At 38.9% G+C, this 26,341-nt stretch overlaps 1 protein-coding gene across 1 annotated transcript; it reads right to left on the bottom strand.

The window, feature by feature from the left end:
* Positions 1–6,589: 6,589 nt before the first annotated feature.
* LOC122397119 lies at positions 6,590–25,987 on the bottom strand. Its single transcript, XM_043396021.1, has 27 exons — positions 25,830–25,987; positions 23,396–23,812; positions 22,865–23,212; positions 22,256–22,427; positions 21,824–22,063; positions 21,373–21,615; positions 20,679–20,909; positions 19,806–20,618; positions 17,208–17,299; positions 16,967–17,115; positions 16,468–16,578; positions 15,896–16,240; positions 15,382–15,596; positions 14,179–14,291; positions 13,911–14,055; positions 13,732–13,832; positions 12,953–13,128; positions 12,498–12,784; positions 12,097–12,304; positions 11,512–11,695; positions 11,118–11,330; positions 10,627–10,752; positions 9,863–10,024; positions 9,236–9,385; positions 8,288–8,519; positions 7,917–8,096; positions 6,590–7,608 (listed from the first exon to the last, which is right to left on the bottom strand). The coding sequence occupies exons 1-27, from the start codon at positions 25,953–25,955 to the stop codon at positions 7,472–7,474; spliced, it is 5,916 nt and encodes a 1,971-aa protein (XP_043251956.1). The 5' UTR covers positions 25,956–25,987; the 3' UTR covers positions 6,590–7,471.
* Between the last annotated feature and the right edge of the window lie 354 nt (positions 25,988–26,341).

Genomic DNA, 26,341 nt, shown 5'->3' with positions numbered 1-26,341 from the left:
AAAAAATTCATATGACACAAGTTTCCATTAATTCATATTGTCTTGCACGAGAAATTAGTAAGTAATGATACATTGTGAATAGTAGTACGAGTCAATCATAGTGCAGTCTGATTAATCGTTGACTGTTACTACTGGGAAATATAAACTACCATTGAAAGGTATAAAATCAATTAACTTGCTATTACTATTTATAATAGACAAACATAATATTAACCCCTTCCCGTATTTTAACGAGTTTGACTCGTGATGAAGATTTTGGCCGAAACGTGAATATCACGAGCCAGACTCGCTAACAGAAGGTCACGATAGTGATTGAGTTTTAGTTCCTATCAGTACGTCACAAGAGTCGGTTACGATTCTTATAATCTCTGTTACAAAGTAGTTTAGCATCAGTCTGGTCTGTTTACCGCGCGTTGACGCCTATAGTTTGGGCCCGGATTTCGTCGAGCTAAATGCCACGGGAAGGAGTTAAAACTATCATTGCTAAAAAAAAACATAAATCATTACTAAATAAATTCAGTATTTTAAATATTGTTAATGGGAGTTACAGAAAACCATTTAATTTTAATTTATTACCTTTCTAAATTTGCATAATTTCGTTCGTGTTTGAATAAATTAAAATGAAAACTCGTCATATTATTAAACCTCTCTATCAATTTTATAATCAAACATTGCCTGTACATTAAAATTAAAAAAAAAAACTACTTCGTAAATAGAAGTAAACACAGTGTAAAAACAACGTTCGAAATAAATGAATCATACAGTGTACGAATACGAATACGTGTAACAGTACAACATTTGGTTGAAATAAATGGAGGACGCCATTTAAAATATACGCGCGCAAAAGTGTTCCGTTCCCACCTTTTCGATTTAGTTTCTCTTTTCAAGAATTCGCTTTCTTGGAGTAGCGCCGCGTGCACGTGACGATCCCCGGGAGACCTGGAAATGGTTATGGAAAAAGCTCCGTTTCTCGCAACGGATCGACATCGACGAAGAAATGTTTCCGCCACGTGCGTCGCCGGGTCTCGCGTTTTGTTTTTCTTTCGACGACGGATCTCGACTTTCCGCCGATTCGAGAGGGCGGAGGATCGATCGAGTCCCCGGGATCCCGTCGACCAAACAAGCGATGCTTTTGTTTCGTTCATTGCCTGGATGAACTCGTAATAGACGGATAGAGAAACAAAGAGGAGAAACCAATGGGATGGCGGGATGGGAGGGGGGTGCAAAGGGGGTGGGGATGGATTTTGTGAAAACATAGGGACCAAGAGTTCGTTTTTCCTGGGTATGAACTGCGTCTGCGACACGTGAAGAGAAATATTCAAGGGATGCGCCGACGATTCGCGATTCCCGGCGAGGAAACGCGAAAACGGACTGTTTCGAACATTTTCGCTCGCCAATTCGTAAATACTTCGCGTACTGAGAGAAACCTTGCAGTCATTAGGCATTTAAGTAGATAATTTCCGTGTGCCCGTGCACGATTATTTATAGATTTTGTTTTTCTGTCTGTTCGACGTTAGGCAGGATGAACGGGTCGACGACGACCCGGTGCTTTGCGCGCGTGAAAAACGATTTTGCAATCAAAATTGCAAGGCCGTGCGTTCACGGTAAAATGTATCATAGATTATTTTCATTTTAATTTAATTATTTATACGAACGTACTATCGATTTTTTTTTTTGTATTTTTTAACCAACGTACTCAAACGAGCGTGTACAAATGTTTTTCTAATCCATCGGTGATTTTATTTTCGTAATTTCGTTGTAGGTCTTTACTAAGAAGCGTTTAAATTATGGCAGCTCTTCTCGTATTTAATTCGTAGCTTGTACGACAACGCTTCCCTTTCGTTTTTACTGTTCCTATCTTATTTATACAATCGTACCGTTGGATATACGATATTTTAATACCGCAAAATATTTTTCTACATTTCTATCGACGGTTCCCGTGATAAAGGCTTCGATCGTAATTAATTTTAATCGCGACAGAATAGTTTTAACGTGTCACGAGTATGGTAAGAACGTTTATTCGTTATTTGTACGAGCCTGTGTTGATGAACGCTACATTTTGCGCTACAGGACTAATCGATGCGAATGTTTCCCGTAGCTATTGATACTTTTAACGTATATATTTCGCGTTCTTCTCTCAGTACGAGAAACATGGGGATATGTGTATCATATGCAACAGAGTAGCGTCGTATGTACGAAGACGAACCAGAGTCTACGCGAAGATCGCGCGATAAAGAAAGTATATTTCATCGATCGAGCCGCCAAAAAATCGAAAACACCATTGCACGTCGGACTCCTTTCTCCGAAAACATTTTTTAATGATGCGTACTTCGAACAGTGTTAGAATTGCCACCGTACGATATTACTAAAGCTTCTCGGTAACTTCACTCTGATAAAATTGTACATAACGCGACGAAAGAGATTGACTGGTGTTTCTAATTAAATCATGTACTTTTAGAATTACATAATTTTTTACATCCATCGATATAGATTTTACAAAGTTATTAAAAATCGCATAGAACCACATAATTGACTACTTTCGTGTCGACGTGCACGCCGTTACTATCATTTTATCTTAAGAATGTTAAGTATTACCTATATTTGGAATACAGCTTGATATCGTGTTCCATAACTGTAAGATATTTTATTCTTATATTTAATTCGATCCCCTGTTGCTGCATTCGATGGAGGATTTCTTTGTGAATACTTCGCACGCGTATATGTATACTCGATTATCTTAACTACAATTGTATTTTGTAACAATTTCGTTGACTTTTGAACGTTGTGTCCGCCTCGAAATCGCTCAACGTCGAGAAAGGAGTCCGACGACACAAGTAGCCCGAAGAACGTTCTGGCATTAGGGTATGTTTACACTGCTGCACTATTCCGTTAGGAACAATACTCGAAACTCTCGAAAAAGGTCGGTTTTAATGACGTAACATGCACGAGACGTCGGAAATAATTCATCTAGAAAATAAAATTTCTTACGAACCTTCGTTTTCCAGATAATCGATCTTGAAAATGAACCGAGCACGCGCTTTTAATATCGATTTTCCTGAAAAATAATTGTCCACGTGAAAAACTGTTGCTCCATGTGTTCATTTTATTTTTTCGAGAAGAATTGTTCGTTGTTATATCTTGTTATGCTAAAACGTGTATTGTCTACTGTGCAGGGATCGTAAGTTGTCATGAAATTACTCGTACTACATCGAGCTACAAGAAAAAGTGGACACTCAACAATTTACGATCGCAATTTAAAAGCAAACGAGTATGGGACACGAGGTAATTTCTTTAAACAAGCGTGCTGTTTTATCTTTCGTTATGTAGATTGCATACATAAAATGTACAAAAATTTTATGAAGAAATCGTACGTTTTAAAAGTTAGTATTTTCAGAACTGGAATTGTATTCGTACTTTGGTAGAATTCGATTTACTTTTTACTCCTGATCGAGCTTTTCTAACAAAATCAAAGTGTCTTTGTTTTTTTTAATAATGTGACGCGTTTGCAACGTGCGATATTTTCCATGGCTGGTGGAAAACATCGCACGTTAACGCGTTACCAATCAATAAATTATATTCCGTCAACAGTGATACGTGGCAATATTTAAATGAAAACAAAGTATTAGAATATTAGATTCTCCAGGTTTGGGCCAAATATTTCGCTCAAAACCACTTCCCTCTACTCTTCTACTGTTGCTACGTTCTCCAAAGTGTATCTATAACGCGGCCTTTGTTCACTTCAATTTACCAATTTTCCCATTCCTACGCACACTCTTCTATTACTCCCCCGCAACAGTTCGTTTCGTTTCACCGAATCTCTGTCCCCGATAAAAGAGTAGTCAGATAGTGGGATTAACTGCTCAATAATCTCGAGCACAAATATTTGACGTCCATCGAACCTGAGATTATCGATAAAGATCGTGAGGTCTTAGCAACGTAAACGTACCCTGTGTGCACCGAACGAAGTCGACAATTATCCATGCACGTTTATCATAGAAGTACACGATATAACAATACGGAGTTATGGTAAAACGTAATAATTAATGAGTGTTAACCGTGTGAAGCCACCGCGCGCCGTTTGTCGATATTCGAACGAGAGAGACGATCGCGTCGCCAGTCGTTCGAAACGAGGGAACGCCTCGTTCTCGTTTGAAAACGGAACCGCGAGGCGATCTACACGCGCACACGTAAACACGGTGATCTCGAATACCAGCCACTCGATTCCTTTCGCACTCGTCTCGACTGATTTCTCGCGGGCAGCAGCACGACTGGTCGTTGTAATATTTTCTACCGATCGCTTTTTTCTACGATTTTTGTAAACACGAGAACGGAGAGACGTGAGAGATGCTGTACCACCGATCGTCCGCGTAAACGACAAGGCGAACGGTCATCGACCAGCCAGGAAATCGCTCGAGTGCCGCGCGAGTAATTGATTCGTTTGGAAAATAATAATAACCGAGCGCCGCCCACGCGCGTCTCTGTCCCGTTCTCGAACGATTTCGCGAGGACGTAGCTGCGTAACGAACACCCATAGTTACGGTTCTGTACATAAAAGGAAGAAGAAAAATGAAAGAAAAGAAAATCGTGTATATATATATAGTTATATGACACATAAACATATGCGTATATCTATGCGTTATTTAGAGTCTAAGGTTGGATAGGCCGTAATCGAATTTAAAAAAAAAAAGAAAAAAAAACAAGATATGAGTGAACCACGGCGAGGAGGTGGGCGCAGAAGCGACCTCGACTTGCGACGTCAAGCGTCGACGTCGATGGCCTGTCGACCACGATAATCGCCGATCGATCGATCCGAGATCGCCTAACGATACCTTATAGTACACACGAACCTTCATCCTCGAACGATTGATTGATTGGAAGAGAATACGAACACTTGCTTACTGTCTAGTCATTAGATCGTTAGTCGAGGGCCCGTGTCAGCGATCATTGCGATCAGAAGACTCGCGCGCCTCTCCTTCGGTGCTTCGTATCGCGTGTTTCGAACGAAAACTATTATTTTTTTTTAAATAAATTATTTGCATGGAGGTTGGCGCAGTAATTGTTTCGCGATTCTTTCTTCGATATTTTGTAATGAATATGAGTCTTTCATTATCTTTTAAACGAAGCATGCGTGAAAATTATTATCCGCGCATCATTACGTGTTTTCTAAAATATTTGCCCGAAATTGTATTGTATTTCTTATCACGAACGAGACAATGTTATCTTTACGCTTTATCTTTCGTAACTCAGAGCCTCCGACTCTATTACAACGGAAATATGTGATCGCGTAATCGGCAATAAAACCGTAGATTACTCGCTCGAGATCTGAAAATGTTCGTCCCGTTTCGAATTAGGGATCGTTCTATTTTTGTTTGTTTATCGTTCGAATATTTATGGGAAGTTATTAGGAACCCAAGAGTATCGATCTGCGAAAATATTTATTGAATCGTATATTCCTCGATGTAGAATAACGTAATCGATTCTTGGCGATACTGTCCACGTGCTGCAATTTAAAAGAATATTTTATTTTATTTGAATTTAAACGTAATGCAAACCCAGCGAAGCTAAGTTTAAACCGAAGGTGTCGAGTGTTTTCTGGAGCTGTAACACGGGCCGCGTTATGCCTAAATTAAGAGTATTCGGGTTAGAGTTAACGTTAAGTTTCATATTAAACGTATTTTTGGCCGACATTCCCTTAATTGTAAGACGTTTATAATTACACGATGAAAAGGTTTGCGTAGTTGAGCGGATTTCATTCACCGATTTTGCTTGCGTGTAATTCTCTCTATTTTTCGCTCCTGTTCCATTCAGCGACGATCGTCGTTCATTTTCTCGGACGTGATCGCGACGCGATGATCGTTTCGAAAGTATTGGAAACGGATCACTGGAGAGAGAAGATGAAACACGATCGTTATTCGCGGACTTTCTATCCATCGAATTTAACACCGTGATCGCGATCCATTTTTTAGATTCGCGATTTAAACGCGTATTGCGGAAACAAAAAATCAATGTAATTGGTCGAACGATCGACGGCTCGATTGTCCTTTTTATCATCGACGTATATACAGTTGAAACTTTTAAAACATATTTATCAGTATATATAAAATAATCGATTCTACGCAACGGTTCTGTTGAACGTGTCAGTGGAGGAGAAATCAGGATTGCAATTAGTTTTTAAATTGATCAATATTTGTAATAATCGCCGTTTCATCTATAATAAAAAATATCACGTTGTTCCTTAAACCATCCACTACGAAATATGTATTTCCAAAAGAGACTGAGGGCCGAAAAAATTTCATCAAAATTGAATCTTAACTTTCGAACGTTATTTTAAATAATAATCTCGAGTAAAGATTACTTTTTAATAGCTGAGACGATTTAGAATACTAAAATAGTACAAGAAAAATGAAACCTTGAAAGTTGCACGTGCCTTGGGTGTTAAAATTTTTCAAATATTCCGTTATCGAATCACTGTAAGGGAATACACATTTTGTAAAAAAAACAAATTCAAGGAATTAGGTAATATTGTTTCTTATAGACGAATTAAAGAAGTACGTTGCTTTGCAATAATCGATTTTTATACGATGTTTTTAATTATGAAACTCGGCAATTTTTGTATGTTTCTATGACAGATGAATATAATATTATTATTTTCCTTCGTAAGGAAACGTACCGTAGGAGATAATTCGCAAAACGAGCGATAAATCGTTTTATAAAACAGAAAAACTGCCAACGTTGCATATAAAGTGGAAAAAAAAAAAGAAAAATTGTTTACGGTCGGTCCAGCTGTCGATCGATCCGCCTGAACAGATTGCGTACAACGATTTCATAATGTTACACGATTTTTGCAATCTCGTAGCGTAAGTCACCTGAACCTATTTCCTTTTCTTTTTCAATTTCGTTGTTCGTGCGTCGATTTTATTGTATGAACGTCGAGGTTTCTGTTTCCGTGGTTTTGATCTATCCAATCGAATATGTTGGGACTATTGTACATAAATAGGCTCAATCATGTAACAGCGACAAGACAGCAATTACAATTATTGTAGAAACGATGATGTCTTACGAAATAAACTACAGATTAATGGACGTTTCTCCAAGAAGTGTTCTTTAGACTCGTAAAACTATCCATTCCAATAATTTTTATTCTTTAGATTCTAGGACGATTACAAATTGAAGAAGACAACGCGTAAGTGGGGTATAACACAGGAATATATTGCACACAGTCCTCTATACTACTATACATCTTTAAATGATTCTGTAAAATAATGAAAATCATTTGCTACGGAATTAATAACTTACGTGTAGAATAATGAAAATCGAATTTAATTTTAAACCTATTACGCATAAATCTAATCGATCAACATAGGAGTAAGTAAACAATTTAAGTATCGACGCATATTTAAGGTTATTATACCTATTCGGTATTGCCTGAACAAACACGTGTTGAAGTTTTACGGATTTTTAATTAAACTCTTTATCTCCCGGCTAGAGATTCTCTTATCTTCTGCTCGATCCAACGACGATAATAAGATACTCGAACGTAGACACCTGGCTTATTAGCTTCGCCACAATGTTGACCCCAACTCGTAATTCCGTATAACGTGAAAGCTCCTGCATAAATATTACCGGAAACTCGTATTTCATTGATAGACGTCCCAATAATCGGTCTCTTAAGAATCTTTTCTTTCTTAAAAAGCAAACGGTAATAAAGGTCGTCACTCTTCGTTCAAGATAAGGCGTTTTAAATCGAGGTATTTATATTATCAGCGTTAAAAATGCTTGGAAGCAGAGGTCAAGTACGGGATTAACAATTTCATATTATCGAATGCAAACTATTCTGTTCGTAATAAAAGTAGGACGCGTCCGATTATTCGAGCAGCTATTTTACTTGAATTTTACTGCTATTTTAGCTACGTTACCATTGTGATAGCACGCCAATGGCCCGCCAGAATCACCGTCGCAGGTGTCAATACCCTCATCGAGGTACCCCGCGCAGACCATTCCGTCGCTGATTGCACCCCCGCCGTAAATGTGCTCAGCGCGACACACCGACTGGTCCAACAATGGTATCCAACCGTATCTCAGATCCTTAGAATGAGCTACGAACAATTGATCTCACATAATAAAAGACTAAATTTTATGTAGACTTAACTTTCGTAAGTAGACTTCATTTAATTCGATTATTTATTGGGAAGTCCCTCTTCAAGTGGTTAGCAGATAAAGCCCCAGAACGATAAATCCTAAGTAGGTTTAACTCTACGAGCTTTTAAGTTTGTAATAAATTATTCACTTGACTTTCCAGTCTCGATACTGCCAAATCCACTGATGGTGCAGTTAAGGCCCTCCGGGTACTCTGCATTTTCGGGTGGCAAGCAAATTGGCATGATGTCCTTGCCCAGGAAGATCCCTCGTCCTTTCAGCAGCACGAGGGCAATGTCATTGTTCATTCGATGACCTTTACGGAAGTCTTCGTGTATGTAATAGTCCTCGATGTTGGCCTCCGCTTCTGTCCCCTCGTCTATCTAACATAGTCATCCATATTTAGCATCCTAGGCCTGAAACTTTGAAGGATAGTTGCACCCCTTGCACAGAAATTTAATATATCGGTTCTCTTTTATAGAAACTCGTCCGTTGCAAAATGGAAGCCTCGATTCTCAAAAAGCATCAGATGGAATATCCTTCAGACTTCATCTTTATAATAATGACGTCTCTTATAATAAAGACAGTTTATGTTTAATTAGTTCATTCGTTCCATATTTCAATTAAAAACCTATTGATTATGCTACTTTCGTACAGTAAAAATACTACAGCTATTAAAATTTTAAATTCATTGAGCAGAACTGACTTTAAATTATAAACAATAAGACATGTTCTTGATAAAGAGATGAATATAATTCTTGCCTAATTCCTATATTATATTTTATTACAATATAATTTTATTATATTTGCTAATTTTATCATCGATTAATTTCAAACTTTGGAGGGTAGTTTTACCCCTCACACAGAAATTTAAGATATCGGTTCTCTTTTATGGAAATTCTTCCGTTAGTCTATTCCTCGAATAACTCTTTACTATTGTAGGTGCGAAACAAATAGTGTAGTTCCAAAAACAACGCTTCTTTCGTACCAAAATGGAAGCCTCGATTCTCAAGAAACGTCAGGTATTCTTCAGACCTTGTGTACGATTAATTTTAAATCACCTCTCGTTTATAGGACAAAGTGTCGAGATTTGAATTACCTCCGTGTTGTAATCGCCAGCTCGAACGAAGTAAGTCCCTTTGTTATATCCTTCCAAGCAGTGGGCTGCAGTGAGCACGTGCAGGGGCGAAAGGACCACAGCACCGCACCAGTGACTCGATCTGCTGTGTCCTCTTACACGAATGCTGGCCTGTCAATTTCACAAAACATAGAATAATTAAAATGAAGACCCCGAACAGAACAAATAAACGTGAAACGTTTAACCATTTAGCTTTCAGTTCCAGCCAACGTGGTATTTTTTTAAACATGGACCATTTTCAGTGGAGACTCGAGCTGAAATTTTAAACAGTAGTTAATCCTTAAGTGGACTCCCAATCTCAACTGAATTTTTACCAAATTATTAAATAGAAATTTTGAAATAATTAGTCCCGGCAATCCACTTGAGGATTAAAAACAATAATAAAAGGTAAGAACCTAACTGATGTAAACTGTCCACGTTCTACTTCCCCTTAATTTGGAATTGGTCTTTCTTCTTTCTTATAATGCGGAGTGAAACATCGTTCAAAGGGACATCGTTGTTTGAACGTTTCGAGTTTCGAAAAAGGCGAAAGATTTATGCGTGATTCGAAGGGAAACCGGAATAAAATTGGATAAAGATGGGATTTACCTGCCATGGGTAGGTGCCTTTCGGTGCAACGGAACCGTGCACCACCTTTTCGAATATAAGATCCTCGTCGTCGTTGAAGTCTTTGAATCGCCTGCCGCAATTGGCCGGAAGTATATCGTTGATGTCCGTCTGTGGCAAATCCGGCAGGGACTCCCAGTTCAGCTGCAATTATTGATTCGATAATTGCACTCGCGGATTGAACGGACAAAGGGGAAGATCGGGGTCAAGGAATGAAGTAAACAAGCCTCGTGATCGTTGCGTAAGCTCATCATTTATTGAACTGATTCTGAATTACCTAACGATCGTTTACAAAATCGCTCGATAGTTTACAACACATTAGCTGACCTGTCTATTAAATAACTAACGTAATCGTTGCATCGTAATTGCTTTAAATATTGCTTACAATATAATTATGTTACATTACGGAGAACTTTGATGGGCAAAGGTCTCGGTTGAAACTGCGCTACGGGTTTAAAAATAGTACGCATCTGTTAGCTACTAAAATTTTTCTCTACGAAAGCGCACTAACTACGAGAGCTATTATTATATATTTTTAACGAAGTAATTATAAATTACACGATGTCAGAATTCGAATCGCTATAATAATTCCAACGCGACAAAAGATTATGTTACTTTTCTTCATTTTTTCAATTATTCATAGCACAGCCATCGTAATGGTTCTCGGTATTAAAGGAAGTTAATCGAACTTCAAAGGAAACCTTTAAAATTTACGCCCTCCTTCGAGCGAGAGTGTTTCGATTTACCTCGGAATCGGTAACATCTCCAGGTGTACAAATCACACCCACGTCCTCGTCGTGATTGCAATTATGTTTGCCCCAGTGATTATGCCCGCATCGATATAGCTGAGTTTCGTTCCCGTGACAGAAAACCTTGTTCAGAAAATTGTTGCGTTTAGACAAAATGGCAACGGTTGCGATTTTAAAATTGATAGTGTTGGATAAATGCACTCGTGTAAAGAAAAAGTCTTTTCGATATATTGGCCTTTTGTCAGTAAAAATAAAATTAAATAAAACGGTATCATTGACTCTTGCTTTCGATAATATATCGAGAATTGCAGGATACTAAAATTGACCACAAAACGAATAAACCTAAGAACGTCAAATATATTTGAAGATTTTTTTATTTAATTATTTTAAAGTAGATAGATGGAAGAAAAATGAAGAATCAAAACACATTTTCAGGGAAAATGAGATCAATGAAAGAAATGAATGTATGTTTTTTCAATGAAACTTACTTCGTCGAGCCAAATAGGCCCCTCTCCGGACCCAAAAGCGCCATCTTTTTTTACAGTAGCTCGTCCACCGTATCCCAATGATCTACAAATGACCGTAGCCGCTGCGTTCGAAAAATCATCGTCGCAGACCGTACCCCAAATGCCATGATGGCGAACCTCGACTCTTCCTTCGAGAGGCGAGCTTCCGTTCGCTAAACGTAACTCGAAAGGCGCCTAAAACGATCCCTTATACTTGTATATCGTAACTCCATGCACTCAATTAAGAATTTTTAATATTTAATTGTGTAATTTGTGAACTCGTAGCTGGTGAAATTGATGTAATGGTAATTTCTCGCGATCGTTTAGGCTTTTTAATAACATACAGTTGTCTGCTTTAGTATATTTTGTTACTCACGTCGCAATGTTCAGAACTTTCGTCGGAGCCATCGGGGCAATCGACGACCTCGTCGCATATAAATGCAGTTGGAATGCACGTGGGACTTTTGTCGCATTTCCAATGACCTTCTTGACAGCTATCGACTGCAGTCTTACAAATAACACCCACTGCTTCTTCCGGTTGGCAATTGTGGACTCCCCAACTGCAGAAACAAATATAGAAACCATTGTTCGGTGACTGACCTTTTTAAGAATTTTGTTTTAAATTTCTGAAGATAGTCACAGTTGCAATTCATTTATTTAGATGTTTGTTTCGACAAGCTTCTATCTAATTTGATATATGCAACTGTATTGTAGCTTCAGAATATTTTTTAAAATGAGACTTGACGTAGACACAACATTCATTACTCGTGTTAAACGTAGGATGATCTATGTTAATGAGAAAACATTTGAATAATGTAATTTATAAAACTACTAATTGACAGTATAGTTCAACGCGTAACACAGAATGATTTCTGTTATTTTTCAAACTTTTTAAAATGAGATATTCGAATAGTTAAAATAGAAACGAAATTTGAATAGGTAGTATTTTTCTTAAAATTACCCCTCGAAATCACATTCGCGCAGAGAAGTCTCGTTGCCCCGACATCTCAATTGGTCGACCATAAATCTCGTGGATGGGTCCATATTGCCATAGAATCCGCCTGGTCTGACTTCCAAAGCACCAAGAACGAAACCCAGTTCCTTGCATATTACGCCTGCATCGATCATTCCGAAACCATCGTCGCAAACTTGTCCCCAAACACCCAATACTGCACAAATCGTTGCACATTATCAAAGTGAACATTTTTTTGAAATCACCAACTAATAAACAGTCGGTTAAAATTATTTTGTTCCGTGAGAATTAAGTAGTTTTACAGTAATTTATTTTGCAGATACATGCTTCGTCTCTGTCGTTAAATATGATCATTCATAATTATACTACACGCGAGTGTCTTTACTTACTTTTAACTTCGACTCTGCCTTCGTATTTATTTTCCGAACCGGCCAGCCGAATTTCGTAATCCAAATTTTCCACGGTGCAGATACTCTCGTCGCTGCGATCGTTGCAGTCGTTCTTGCCGTTGCAAACTTGAGTTTGGTTTATGCATTTTCCATTGTTGCAAACGAACTTGCCCTCGCAATTTATACTCCTCTCCCTCATCTCGTAATAATCAAACTCTCGATTGGGTTTCAACGATCCTGTCAACCCTACGTTGCTATCGCTCAAAAGACAAATGTTTCCTGACGCCCTGCAAAGGAACACGAAACAAGTTAGAAAGTTAATGATTATATTTTCCGTGCGCGTGAAACACGAGCTATGTTTGTTTTTTAAATTTTCATTCGATCGTGATTTTAGCGTAATAGGAACGCATTATGAATACTTGCTTTCGAGCAATGATATTATAAATGTTACTTACTTGTGTGCAAAGGATCGACACGTAAAATCAGCCTCCTTGCACCTGAGAGCACACGTTTTTAACGGTGTGTTCAACCACTTTTCAACGTCGTAGCCTTCCAATTTTTGCTTGGACTGTTTTTGGAAAAGATCCATGTGCGACGTACAGGCCCTTTCGTCTGCTCCGTTTGTGCAATCCTAAACATTCAACAATTACACATAGCATATAATAAAATAAACTCGTGAATGCATTCGTGGGAACATATTTATTTTTAAATTTCAAATTTTCCTTGACCAAGTATACGACACAACTTGATAAATATAATTTAGCGAGTAAAACTTGATATAGTAAATATTCAGAAAATAGCTCAATGAACAAAAGAAAAGGTAAAAAAATAATAGAAGCTATTTATACCTGACCTGCCCGAAAGATTATAGTGCTACTACGACATTGAAATTAGATATTATTTGAATATGTCCATTAGTTAAGCAGTTGTGTGAGGAAACAAACAGTTTTAAAGATAACAAGAAGAGTGCTCATTAACTCACAAAATTACCTGTTCGTTGTATTATCATCAATAAACAGGAATGACTGTCATAACTATTTTAAAATGTAAAACTTGTAATTTGGAGGCTACTGAATTCTAGATTACTGTTCACTAATACTTTTTTCTATTATTAGCACGCTGAGCTTTATCCCTCCATATAAAAAATTTTTTACAAACGAGAAAGCTTCAGAACAATTTTTCTCGTATAAATAGTAAAAGATAGAAGCGGTTTTGAACGTTGTATGAAATTTACCTCCTCTCCGTCGCACACCCACGGCGAAGGAATGCACTCTCCTGGTAAGCATTCGAAGTGTTTAGGTTTGCACTGGCCCGGCAATGGTGATTTCTGAGAGCCTGAAATGATCGTATTATTGAAAAATACTTTGGAAACGTCTAAACTGAAAAAGAAATAAAAATTCTTGTAAATAATACCGGTGTTGCCGCAAGGTGGAATGTCGCAATATTCCCGTTCTCCAGCTGGACCCGTGAAACACCATGGCCTGATCTCTCTACTCGGATTCGGATTTCTGCAGTAATTGTGAGCCTTCAATTTTTCCCTGACCTCTCTATTAACCACCTGTGTCAATGTAACGTAGAGTTTACTTTAACGTGTTATTCTTTTTTTTTAATTTGAAACTGCATCCAATTAATTATAAAAACGAGAAATAGTGGAAATCTACGAGAAAACGTAGAAACTAACGTTGACTATGAGCGGATGTCGCACTTTTTCGTCGGCCCACGAGAGACACTGTTTCCCCGACGATGTTACGTTTGCGTTTCCCGCGTATTGGCTTCCTTTTCCGTAAATGCAACCTAAGCGAATGAAAACGACACGTATCCGTTTTAAAAAAATATTTGTTCTCGATCGACGATTTCGTTACTTTCATTTTAACCCTTTGCACTCGTATGTCGCCTACATTTTATTATTACACACATATTTATATTAGTATTTCATTTTAGGGAACCTTGTTACAATTTTTTCCTTTTAGTTTCTGCTTAAATATGTGTGTATATACAGGGTGTTCGGCCAAACCTGGGAAAAATTTTAATGGGAGATCCTAGAGGCTTCATTTGTTGATTGAGGTTTCGTTGAAAAGTTATTAAAAAATTAAATTTAAAAATTTCTAATCATTCACGGAAAAATTATTTTCGGTTGCGGGGGTCAGTTACAATCATTTTTGGTGAATACACATACCTCCGAAATCCTAACCACTTTCGAGAAAAAAATTCAGAAGGTTCCTAAATTTTTCGGCGAAAATAAAAAATTTCAAATCATTCTAAAAAAATTATTTTGAGTTGCGGGGGTCCATTATAATCATTTTTGGTGAAGAGACATATACCAAAAATCCTACGCATTTTCGAGAAAAAAATTCTTTACCGATAATATACTGTGTGGAAATGTTTCTATAACTTTTTAACGAAGCCTCAATCAACAAATTAGTATCCTTGATTTTGTTCCCGAGGTCATTTGCTTATAAAAAAACAAAATCATGAAAGAAAAATAAAAAATTGTAAAACAAGATTGTGTTTTCGAGGGGAATATTGGAACTATATTTCATACATTCATAAAGGCTGGTAATAAAAAATATACTCGAGCCTTTAGTATCCCTCTGTGTCTTACGTGTTCCTTCCAATTTAGAAGTCAATTTTATTTATTTTTTAAATATTTTGAAGAATCAAAATTTATATACACATATCATATAGATTCTCACTGTTCAAGAGGAGTTGAGATGCAGATTAAATTTGTGTATATTTCTAATATTTTCTACTAAACCCGATAAGTTAAATTGTAATATGTTCCCATAAAAATGTTTTTATGTAGCCTTCTCATACATGGATACGAGTACAAAGGGTTAATAGTTATCTGGCAGATATTGATATACGTCGATTCAACAGTTCGTACCAATGTCATCGTAAGGTCTCTCGCAGATATAAGAGTGACCTTTCGTGGAGGTGGCACAGTCCTCGGTGTCCCAGAAGAAATAATCTGCGACGCAAATTGAATCTGGCCTGTCGTGACACGGAAATTTGCGTTTCATCACGACGCAAAGGGGACGAGAACCCACGATCGGGGAATGTTTCTTGTCTTCCATCCAACCTGGCCACCATTTCGTGAATCTAGTTGGAATTAACGGGTCTCTAAGTTGTTACTTTCCATCTTTAACCCTTAAGTGGATTATTGGGGCCGCAAGTTTAAACTAATAATTGTTTAATACACGTCAATGTAATTATTCGAAAATTTACGTAATCCTCCATTAGTTCATTATTTTTGACATACTTTGAAGGAAAGTTGATTTCCATCTAACAGTTTGGTAAAAAATCAACATTAAGTAAAATAATTCAGTCGAGATCGAGAGTCCACTTAAGGGTTAACTTCCGCATTCTAGGGACGAGTTTTTTCAAATAATTATCCCTACTTAAACTTGGCGCGAGACGAGTCTTCCCAGAGCCAAAACGTGCGACTCATGGTGGTGAAACCGACGCCGGAAGTCATGATCGAACCGACTTCCGGGTGAGCCTGCGACACCCATTCGGAGACGAAATCATTCTCCGCCTGGCTGGTGATATCGAGAAGTCGTGCCTGTCTATTCGAACAATAATTCAACGCTTCCGGGTGGCTCGAACTACTGTCAGGGTCCGCCAGATGATAACATTGCCCTTCGTAAGGTATCTCGTCATCGCGACAATGCGCCACGCGATTCAGCGTGCACCTAACGCCAATGGCGTCCCTCTCTATTCGACACTCTGGCTCGTGGGTGAATCTGAAAAATTATCAGCGAGGTTTTTTTTGTTTAATCGTCGATCTTCGGTCATTGCGTAAAGAATGTCACGAAAATTGAAACGTGTGTAATCTTATCGTCACAGTTTCCGAGAACGCAGCTCGCGGTCGAAAACACTTGTCGGCACAATGTTTATTTCAAACGTCAGAAACTTAAGGATAATCTTATCTGTTGACCGGGATTTGAATCTATGAATCATCGCGTCTTACTTGCACGATTGGAATCTAGTCTCGTTGCCTTGGCACGAGACAAAATTCGCCGCGATCCAGGTCGGGACCCCGTTGCGATTGTTTCTTCCCTGCCAGGCCATTTCGGCGCCCCTGTAAAACGAAAAGTGATATTTCGCAAGTTTTTTACAGCATAAGGGTCTGATGAAACTTTTCGATACATTCCACGTACTTTAACATTTCAAGATACAAATATTTTTGTTTTCGTTACGTTTTATCGACTTTGGATGAAATAATAAATGTTATACCTTATATCCCCCATATATTCCTTAACTCCTACAATTGTTAATATCTTTTGATGAAAAAAATACTGTACACGCTTATAGGATGAATGAATATATCTGCAAAATCTTAGTACGAAACAGCCTACCTAGCATTAAAAAAAAATCACAAAAGGGGTTGAAAGAATGATAGTCTAGAGATGCGTGTTAACGTGGAATTTAAAATATGCAAATTAGATTTGAGTTAACGTGTAAAATACCTGGAGTAGCCGAGTTGTTTGCATACAACGTGAGCCTCTTTCAAAGTCCAGCCGTTTCTCGAGTCGCAGACGACTCCCCAACCGGGGTTCTTTCCTTGGACTTCGACGTAGCCGTCGTGGGGCCCGGAACCACCCCTAAGTCGAATCACCTGAGAAGATATTGAACAAGCAAGCACGAAATCATTGATTAATTATTTTCAAACGACGTCGAAGAAGAAATATTATTTTCTTAAATTCTCACCTGGCCAGAAATCGGCGTTGGCAGGTTCCCTTTTTTCGTGTGATCGATTGGTTTCACCAGTGGCACGTAGTACGATGGAAACGGTGGTTCCTCTGAAAAATAACACTCGATATATTGTTATAATTACAAAATGGAAGTGTTAACAGCGTCCTTTGCTTAGATACACGGCTCGAAAACAATCGTACGAAGCGCGTGCAATTAACTTTTATTGCGATGTTTCTTTACGCAACGATGCATCGTATCGATCATGTGATTATCGAGATAAATGAATCTGTCAATGTTATTGCGATCTTGAGAATATTTTCAGCCCAACGTTAGGAGATCATTCCAAGAGCGTTTCATGCTAAAAGCAGATCGATTATGCGGGGAAAAGCGAAATACTCACCTGCTTTACGTTGAACAGGACAATGACTCGAGTACAGGTAGTTTCGATAGACCTACCTTCTTCGGACGGAGGAGTCTCGATATTGGCAGGATCCACGTCAGCCCTCTTCTTGGTAATTTTCATAATAACGGAGGACTCTGTGGTCGTTTGAGTCTTATTCTCGAACACCAGCACTGGCTTCCAAACTTCTTTGTCGTCCAGCACGTCGACTTCGTAATCCGGATCCTCCGTTGTCGAGGAACCCTCGTCGTATTCGATCGACACGCTGGGTACGTTTGGATCCATCGTGGTGAAAGTATTCATCTTTTTCTTTCGAGAAATTATCATATGCTTGTCTGGAACTCTCTGAGTCGTACCAACAACAAAGTCTGTCCAACTGTTCGAAGAACTGCTCTCCGGCGGTTCAAGGTCCTGCGAAGGAACGTTTGGGTATCGATTGCTGGTATTTGGTTCGTCCAGTCTTGGAGGAACCAGAAAAGGATCTGGTGGTTGGATATCTGTGGAATATCGATCAACGTTCGTCGATGGGAACGTTGGAGGATCTTGAAAACGCCTTGGAGGCTCGTACGGCGGTGGCTGAAGATCGATCGCTGGAGCGGGTGGATAATTCGTGTTCGTAGGATCGTACAATGGTGGCTGCAAATCGGAAGCTGGTACTGGTGGGTAATAATTGTCACTCCTTAAGTTGATTGACGTTGGAGCAAACGATCGATTCGGAGGTGGATAACGAGGCGGTTGAAGATTCGTTGAAGGAACGAATACACGATGATGATCTGTACCTGTTTAAACGATTGTTAAATAATTTATGAACTAAAAGTAATCATTCCTGTTATAACTAATTTTAATCGTTAAACTACGCGTAAAGTGTTTCACAAAAGTTTGATATCGAAGCTTGGTTTTGCAAACTTGTCGAGATTTATTCAGTTTCTCGCGTGGCAGCCAACGCGTTAAACCTTATTGTATCGTGCTAGTAAAATGGAATAATTGTTACCAGACTCTTGTAAATCACCAAAACCAGACGAAGGAGACGATGAGTCGATTGGACGTTGCTTGGGTGTGCGATGTCCACTGTTTTGTGGATCAACAGGACCGTAATATGGTGGTCGAAGATGTTGGTCCACGGCTGGCCCAGAAAAAGGAACATTACGATTGAAATCGTTGGATTGAGAATCGAAATAAATATTCTGGTCTTGTCTGTTAAAATCATTCGGGCCACCGAGATCGTTTGGTCCGTAAGTTTTCGTTTTAGAGTGACCCTGATTGACCTCAATTCCACTCCCAATAAAATGACCTCTGTTTTCGTCTACGTTCGGGTACTGAGGCTTCGGAGAATCGGGTGAATTTTTAACTGCTGTGAGAACAAAAGAATATCGATTGAAACGATTAAAACGTGGAAATAAATGTTAAAATATCGTTGACGCACCTGGTCGACGTTGTCCATTAACATACTGAAAAATATTTGTTTTCGACGCCAGTTGGTCCAGCTTCGAGTCTGCTTCTCTGTCGGCTGTGCTTTGATATATGTTAGTTCTAGATCCCCATTCGCGGAATTTGTCTTCATTGTTAACACCTAAAAGAAATCGAATACCACTGATACCTTATGCTTATTATTCGTATCGTTCACGTGGCTTCTGTAGTTACACGAAACAAAATGAAAACAAAACTCATTTTCTCCTCTTCTCAATTCTTTCCTGCAATTCTTCGATATACTTACGTGTATTTTAAACATCAGCTTCTATACGAAAGGTTCACGCGAAATGGAAGGAACATCAAATTTTTGGACGTTCCCTTTCCTCCACGTGAGCCCTTCGTATATAGAAACCTAATTGACTACTCGTTATTCTGATTCAGCGATCTTACCTTCAGGTTTGTTTGTAAAACAAACTCCAAAGTTTATATATGAAGATTTTTATTGTGCCTTTAAATTTGGTGTAAATGCATAGAGCAATGCATTTTGAATTCTGCCTAATTGGAATTGTGAATGAATTTGAATGTTACAAAAATCTCGTTCTCAAAACCACGCTATAATGTAACATGCAGTCGAAGCAACAAAACTAGAAAGAACCCTCGTGCATTGCATGCATAGATTCCAAAAGCAGAGTATTGGAAGAAGCAAAGGAAAAGGATCAATAAACGATTCCTGGACCAAACTTTTCGTTCGTGTGATCGACTAGTCTCGATGAAAATGTTATTAAAAAGGAAGTAAAAATTACCTTGATCCCATGGTCGATCCTGCGGTCGCGTTGGACCTTGCTGACTCCAGCTGCTTCCTGTCGCTATAGGTTGTGTCCATCTTGTTTCGTTTCGTACAGTCTCTGCGTGTTGGTTGACTCCTTGCGAAAATCCAGGACCATTTCTGCCGTATTCTTGCCTGTTGGGTGCAAACTCTTGTCCTGGCCATCGATTCGTTGGCGAGTTCCCTTCGTTTCCGCCATTGTGATTCCAAGAATGATCGAATCCACCAGGAACGCCTCTCCGGTCCTTCGACTGATCAAAAGGAGCCTCTTGAGTCTGTTGGCCAGCGTCGTCGTAGTCTTCCGTGTAATCGGGAGAAGAATGAGGCTTTTCGCGATGGTGATGATTTGGTCTAGGACTCCAAGTTCCTTCTGGAATTCCTTGGTCGGGTCTTTCAGGCTGAGGATGATCGTACGGAGAAGCAGGCTGCTGAGTTTCGGTGTTCGTGTTAGATCCGTGAGAATGATGATGCTGATGGTGATGATGGTGATGATTATTATTTGGGCCCTGATTGTTTGGTGGCCATTGATTGTTCGAGTCTTGATCATCAGGACTATCGTAGGTACCCTGAGCAGGTGGTTGCCAATTTGGCCTCCAAGTTGGTCGAAGCGAATTCCAGTCCGTTTCTGGACGATTAGTCGTCGTTGTGGGTCGATTAGAGTGACCTGGCGGTGAGAAGCCAGGCGTGGAATAATTGTACGATGTTCGATTATATTGAACATATTCCCACCAGGGTCTCGAGCTGACAGGACCACCCGTCCATGGTCTAGACGTGGTTGTTGTTTGCTTTTCTGAAAGAAAGATCGAAGCTTTGCTTCGTGGGAATCAACACAAAAATGTTTGCTAACTACCTCCTCTGCAAGCAAGTACGTTTGGAAGCCAATCGCAGACGGACATCTTTGGATCGAAGGCTTTCCCAGGACCGCAATCCTCGACGTAAGGGACTCCATTCATGCATCGAAGGAACTTCCTGCACGTATCCGGATGTGGTAATTTTCCCGAATGACCGGGTGGACATTTAACCTTGTTCAGTGTTTGATCTCCATTATTGATCAGTGGTGTCAGAGTCTTCTTGAAAGTATCTGGGTTGTCAAGGATTTTCCATTATCATTCTGCATTCTATACGAGCTTTGCCAAATGTCGATAAAAATTATGATGTAATTGGTAAAAATTTATAAATTATATAACATTGAAGCAACTTTATTCGTCATATACTGTTAGTATCCCCCAATTTGAGAGGAATAGGAACGTTCGACGTACGAATCACATTCATTTTAAGAAGACTCGACTGCGGATCTTTGTGCAAATTCATATTTTTATTAGCAGAATTAATGAAATGTGAGCTTTGCAGAGGGTTCTCTCAACCCCTAAATATAATAAATCGTATCTTAGATATTTCTTATATCTTTGCACATTAAGTGAATTTTGTTTGAGAAATGATGTAGAAAAAAAAATCTTGATGAAATATTGTATCGCTAGCATTTATAATTGTAAAGCTAATCAAGTGAATCATAAAGCGTTCTTTGATTAATTCTGTTATCGTACCTTCGCAGCCTCTAACTTTGTAGGGCCAATCGCAGACTCTGATGGCTGGGTTGAACACCGTTGCGGGGGCACAGTTCATGATAAATGTCCCGCCTCTTTCGCATTGCAAAAATTTCGTGCAATCCGACGGATGTGGTAAGAATCCCGAATAACCGGAAGGGCATTTAACCTTGACCTCTGTTTGACGTTGATTATTGACAGGTGTTTGAATCACCTTCTCGAAGGTATCTGCTTTGTCGAGATCTTTCATTGTTATCGAATCATTCTATACAAACTTCCCCAATTGCCGATGGAGATTATAATATAATCATACAATCACTTTTAAGTTACAGGTAGATATATAGATTACGTGATGCACAACAATCTCGTTGAAATTTTATATCGCTAGCATTTATAATAACGTTAATCAAGTAAATCGTAAAGTGCTCTTTGGCTAATTTTGGTATCGTACCTTCTCTGCATGCAACTACATTAGGAATCAAATTGCAGACGGACATTCTCGGATCGAAGCCTCTCCCAGGACCGCAATCCACGATGTAAGAGATTCCACTCACGCATCGAACAAACTTCCTGCACGTATTCGGATGTGGAAACAATCCCGAATTGAGAGGACATTCAACCACGATCTCTGGTTGACGTTCATGATTGACCATTGGTGTTGGTTTGTTCTTCTTGAAGACGTCTGAATCAACTTTTCGATTATCGATGGAAATTATAATCTACTGATCACTTTTAAATTACAAGTAGATTTAAAATTCAATTTCTAAGACACGATACATAGATGCAGAAAAATCTTGATAAGATTTTGTATCGATCACATTTATAATTCTAAAGCTAATCAAGTGAATCGTAAAGTGTTCTTTGGCCAATTTTGGCATCGTACCTTCACAGCCTATCACGTTAAAGGGAAAATCGCAGCCACTGACGGCTGGGTTGAATACCGTTCCAGGGGGACAATTCCTGATAAACGTCTCGCCGTTGTTGCATTGCAAATATTTCAAGCAATCCGACGGATGCGCCAACATACCCGTCACATTCACTGGGCATCGCAGTGTCTACGAATAAAATTTCATATTCACAAGGAAATATGTTATTTAACACTTTCGATTGGTATTTAATAATAGGGTCAGTTACCCTAACATGGAACACCGCAATATTAAAGAATCGTGATATTGATCATGATCGTCATTTGTTGCAATTAGCGTCCATATGCCTGAATTCCAAAGCAACACGTGTTCGTAAAAGAACATATTTAATATAACTAGTGTAATTTATATAATAAATATAGTATTCCATATTACAAGCACTATGAGCCTAACATGGAAAATGAGGACCTCGGTAAAAAAAGTAAAAGTTTCCTAAACCGTTATTATATTTTAAATTTGACCGCTACCAGTTAAAAGAGCATAAAATTTCCTAATGTTCCGTATCATGGCAACTGACCCTAGCATTTGTGCCTAAAAATCCTCGTAATCATATGTGTTACACTAACTTGTAGTTGTTCGTGTTTCAGGAAATTTTGAGAACCAGATAACAATGGCTCGCGTCTACCTGGCGAGTCCAAGCGTTCGTTCGATGGAAAATCGGCGACCTCGCCGCCGTAACACTTGACTTTGTGCGGAAAATCGCACTCCAATGTGACCGGATTGAAAAGCGTACCGGGGGCGCATGCCTGAACGAATGCTCTGCCCTTCCAACAGTCGACGAAGAACTTGCAATCCGGAGGATACACGAATTGACCGGTCGAATCGATGTCTGGGCACTGCACGCCCAATTTCGGGTCGTATCGAGCGACTGTAGACTTTGGTTCCGACAAAAGAATCTTCTCCTTGCGTGGTTTCTGGAGTGAACAAATTAAAAAGAGGAATGATAAATATAAAAAGGATTTTTTGAACGTAGAGTACTAAAAAAAGAATGTTTCGGGGTATCGAAGATTTTGATTTTCTGTAAAAATACTTTTCTCGACGTTGACGGCTATTTGATCTTCGTTACTTTCCGTGCAACGAAAGAAAAGTTATATTACCGTGCTGTCGGCAGATATCCCCTCGTAAATGGTTTGGTCACTTGGTTTCTGTTTCAGATCTGGCGAGCCACCCGGTTTCGGAGGAAATCTCTGATTTTCTTGTTGTTCGAATTGACTGTACTCCAAAGAGTAATCTCGATCTTTGTCGAAGTTTATGTGGGACTGACTGTCGTCCGTGATTTCCGTTCTTTGCTCGATTCCGCTGTCAGGATTTGTCCTCCAAGGACTCCAGGTCATCTGCTCAGAGTTCACCACGGTCGGTTTTCTAGGTACGGGATTGTCTGGATCGGTCTGCCATTTTGGAGAACGCGATGGATCCTCGCTCGACTCGATGTCGTCATTTTCGGGCGTGTACCAGGGAAGCACTGGTTCCCGTCGTTTCGGTGGCTTTGTTGTGGCTTCTCTAGGGTCGTAAATCTACGCGATAGCACAAGCAACAATTATAAAAAATAATGGAATTTTGGTATGAAAATGGAATGGAATTTAAATCGCTAAAAGTTAAAGGTTCGTTACGATACTCTGTGTCTTGTGTGCATTTTAAAAATCGAAACGATCATAGTGGGTTAAAATTTTCTTTAATTTCCTTTGTACAAAGTTCATATAAAATTACAAAAATTTAATACAGTCGAAAACAATTGAGGCAGTGATGTTCGATGTAACGGTTCGATAATAAAATGTCTGCGATATCTATCGTGTTGTAATAAATGTATGTTTTAAAATATGAGTAAACAACAAAAGCTTCGAGCAAGGAACACATTGTATTACAACAATTTTTATAAGTGGGAAAGAGAAGGATCAATATCGTTTATATTCGTTGTTGTTATTATGAGCATTTCTCTTACAATTAGTCGATATACTTAGTTCGCTATGTATCGAAGTAAAATTGACAATATATTTATTTCAAGCGATAACAAGATATAATTAGATATTATGCTGGATTTACGTATACGAAATATGTACCTTTAAGATATATAATTTTCAATACTTTGGAAATGATATATTATGCTAAAACATATTGACTTCTTATACTGTAGGAAATTGTAGAATTTCGTTTCAAAATCATCCAGTTCCAAGATCAAAAATCGTTTCCATTGTTGTGCAGAGTGTTTCGTAAAGTCGGAACATACGAGTGAAAAAGAAAATTTAAACAAATAATTTCGACAAATCTCGTTTCAAGTTCATAGACGCATTCATGATACTCGATAAATCGTTAGAAGACATTCTCTTGCGAAGATCAATCGTGTTAAAAATTTCTGTCTGAACTTTGTATAACAGATGACAACATCAACAAGACTGCAACTTGAAAACAAGATTCAATAGGACAAATATTTACAGAAACTACTTTATTATTTTCGTATTATAACCCTTTCGTGCAAATTCTAGAGGCCTCTGTCTCTCGTACCTTTAGCTTATCAGCGCTTATCTCGTCAATAAATATTAACGAGATCAGTCTATAGAAAGAACACAGTCCTTAAATATTAGCGATCTTTCTCCTCTGCGGTGTTAATTAACACGAACAAACAATGGAAAATAACGTAGAATTATTGTAAGATCTCGATTATCCGAAATCCATTGGAGAACAGAATTTTTAGCTAACGATAGCGAAGTAAATATACGCAATATTTGTATGCAAAATTGGTACGTACATGTTCTGGTTATATTTTATTTTGTTATATATTCATGCATATACTTCCACATATATGGAATGAAGACGTTTAATAATAATATATACTAAAAAGTCTGCTTGTAGATAAAATAAATAAATAATTGTCAGTCTTAAACAAGCTATTTTTATTATGACGTTTAGACTCGTACGTTTCGAATCGCCTTCGAAATAAATGTAAATTTTGCAATCTACAAATGTAGAATGAAATATAATAATAAACAAGAACCATAAATTTCTCACCAGGAAATTAGCATTCTCAATCGATCGACAAAATATTATTGCAACGTTTATCAAATTTATTCCATTCAATTTGAATTCGATTCAAAACGATATTAATCTACGGAACGCGTAAATAAAGAATATTCGTACGCGTCAAAGATGACAGTCGTTCGCGGTTTGTCATTCAACGGTTGGTGAAAAATTCTCGAGCACAATGATCGTATTATTGCAGAAACCCGTTAAAAGACAATCCACCCGTAAATAAACACTCTCTGTACGACGATCGAATCCCAGTTTAGTTTTAAATTGAAAAGAAATGCTTTCGATCGCGTTACTGTTTTCGATCCTCGGGAAATTTCTTTCCCGACAAAAATATGGATGATGGATACGTGGGACCGTCCATCGAAATCCTTGGAAAAAATTCACGTCGCGCACGTATCCGTTTCAGGGTGTCGACCCGTCCGGAGCGGACAATTCGTGATGTGGTTTAAATCACGTGGCGACGATCGACACCATTGGGTCAACGAGCAAGAAGGGAGGAACACGTACCGCACGAGCGACACCGACCACGCAGAGAAGAGCGAGAAGGACGAGGAGACGATCTAGCCGCGACATCATCCTGAATGCATCCACGGTACACCAAGCATCCCGCGGTACTGATCTCCTTTTATCCATAAAACCGACCAGCGACGTTTGCGTCGCGTAACTTACTCGGAAACGGCAGATAGCTGGTCGTTCTTGGGAGAAAACGCACAACGGTACGGGGAATAGAAGAGGTTATCAGTCGCGGAGGTCGAGGGTCGGTGTCGGAGATCAGCGTCGATGGTGGAATCTCGTGCACGGAGAGAGAGAGAAAGGAACGAACCCAACGACGAAAGAAGAGGGACGATCGCGTTAACGAAAGAGAGACGAAGGGACGCGCGGTTTTGTCAACTGGGCAATCGAGCGAATGCACACAGAACTGTTTGCCAATTGACGACTACCAGGAGAACAAATTGGCCCTCGTTGGCAACAATCAAACGCGACTGCATGGCAAAGAGGCCGACCAGCGCGGCTGCAAA

Source organism: Colletes gigas, unplaced genomic scaffold (assembly GCF_013123115.1).
Source record: "Colletes gigas isolate AHSC1104 unplaced genomic scaffold, ASM1312311v1 Colletes_gigas_Sc00001, whole genome shotgun sequence".
In the NCBI taxonomy this organism is placed as follows: Eukaryota; Metazoa; Arthropoda; class Insecta; order Hymenoptera; family Colletidae; genus Colletes; species Colletes gigas.
This window is presented reverse-complemented; position numbering and strand designations above follow the sequence as displayed.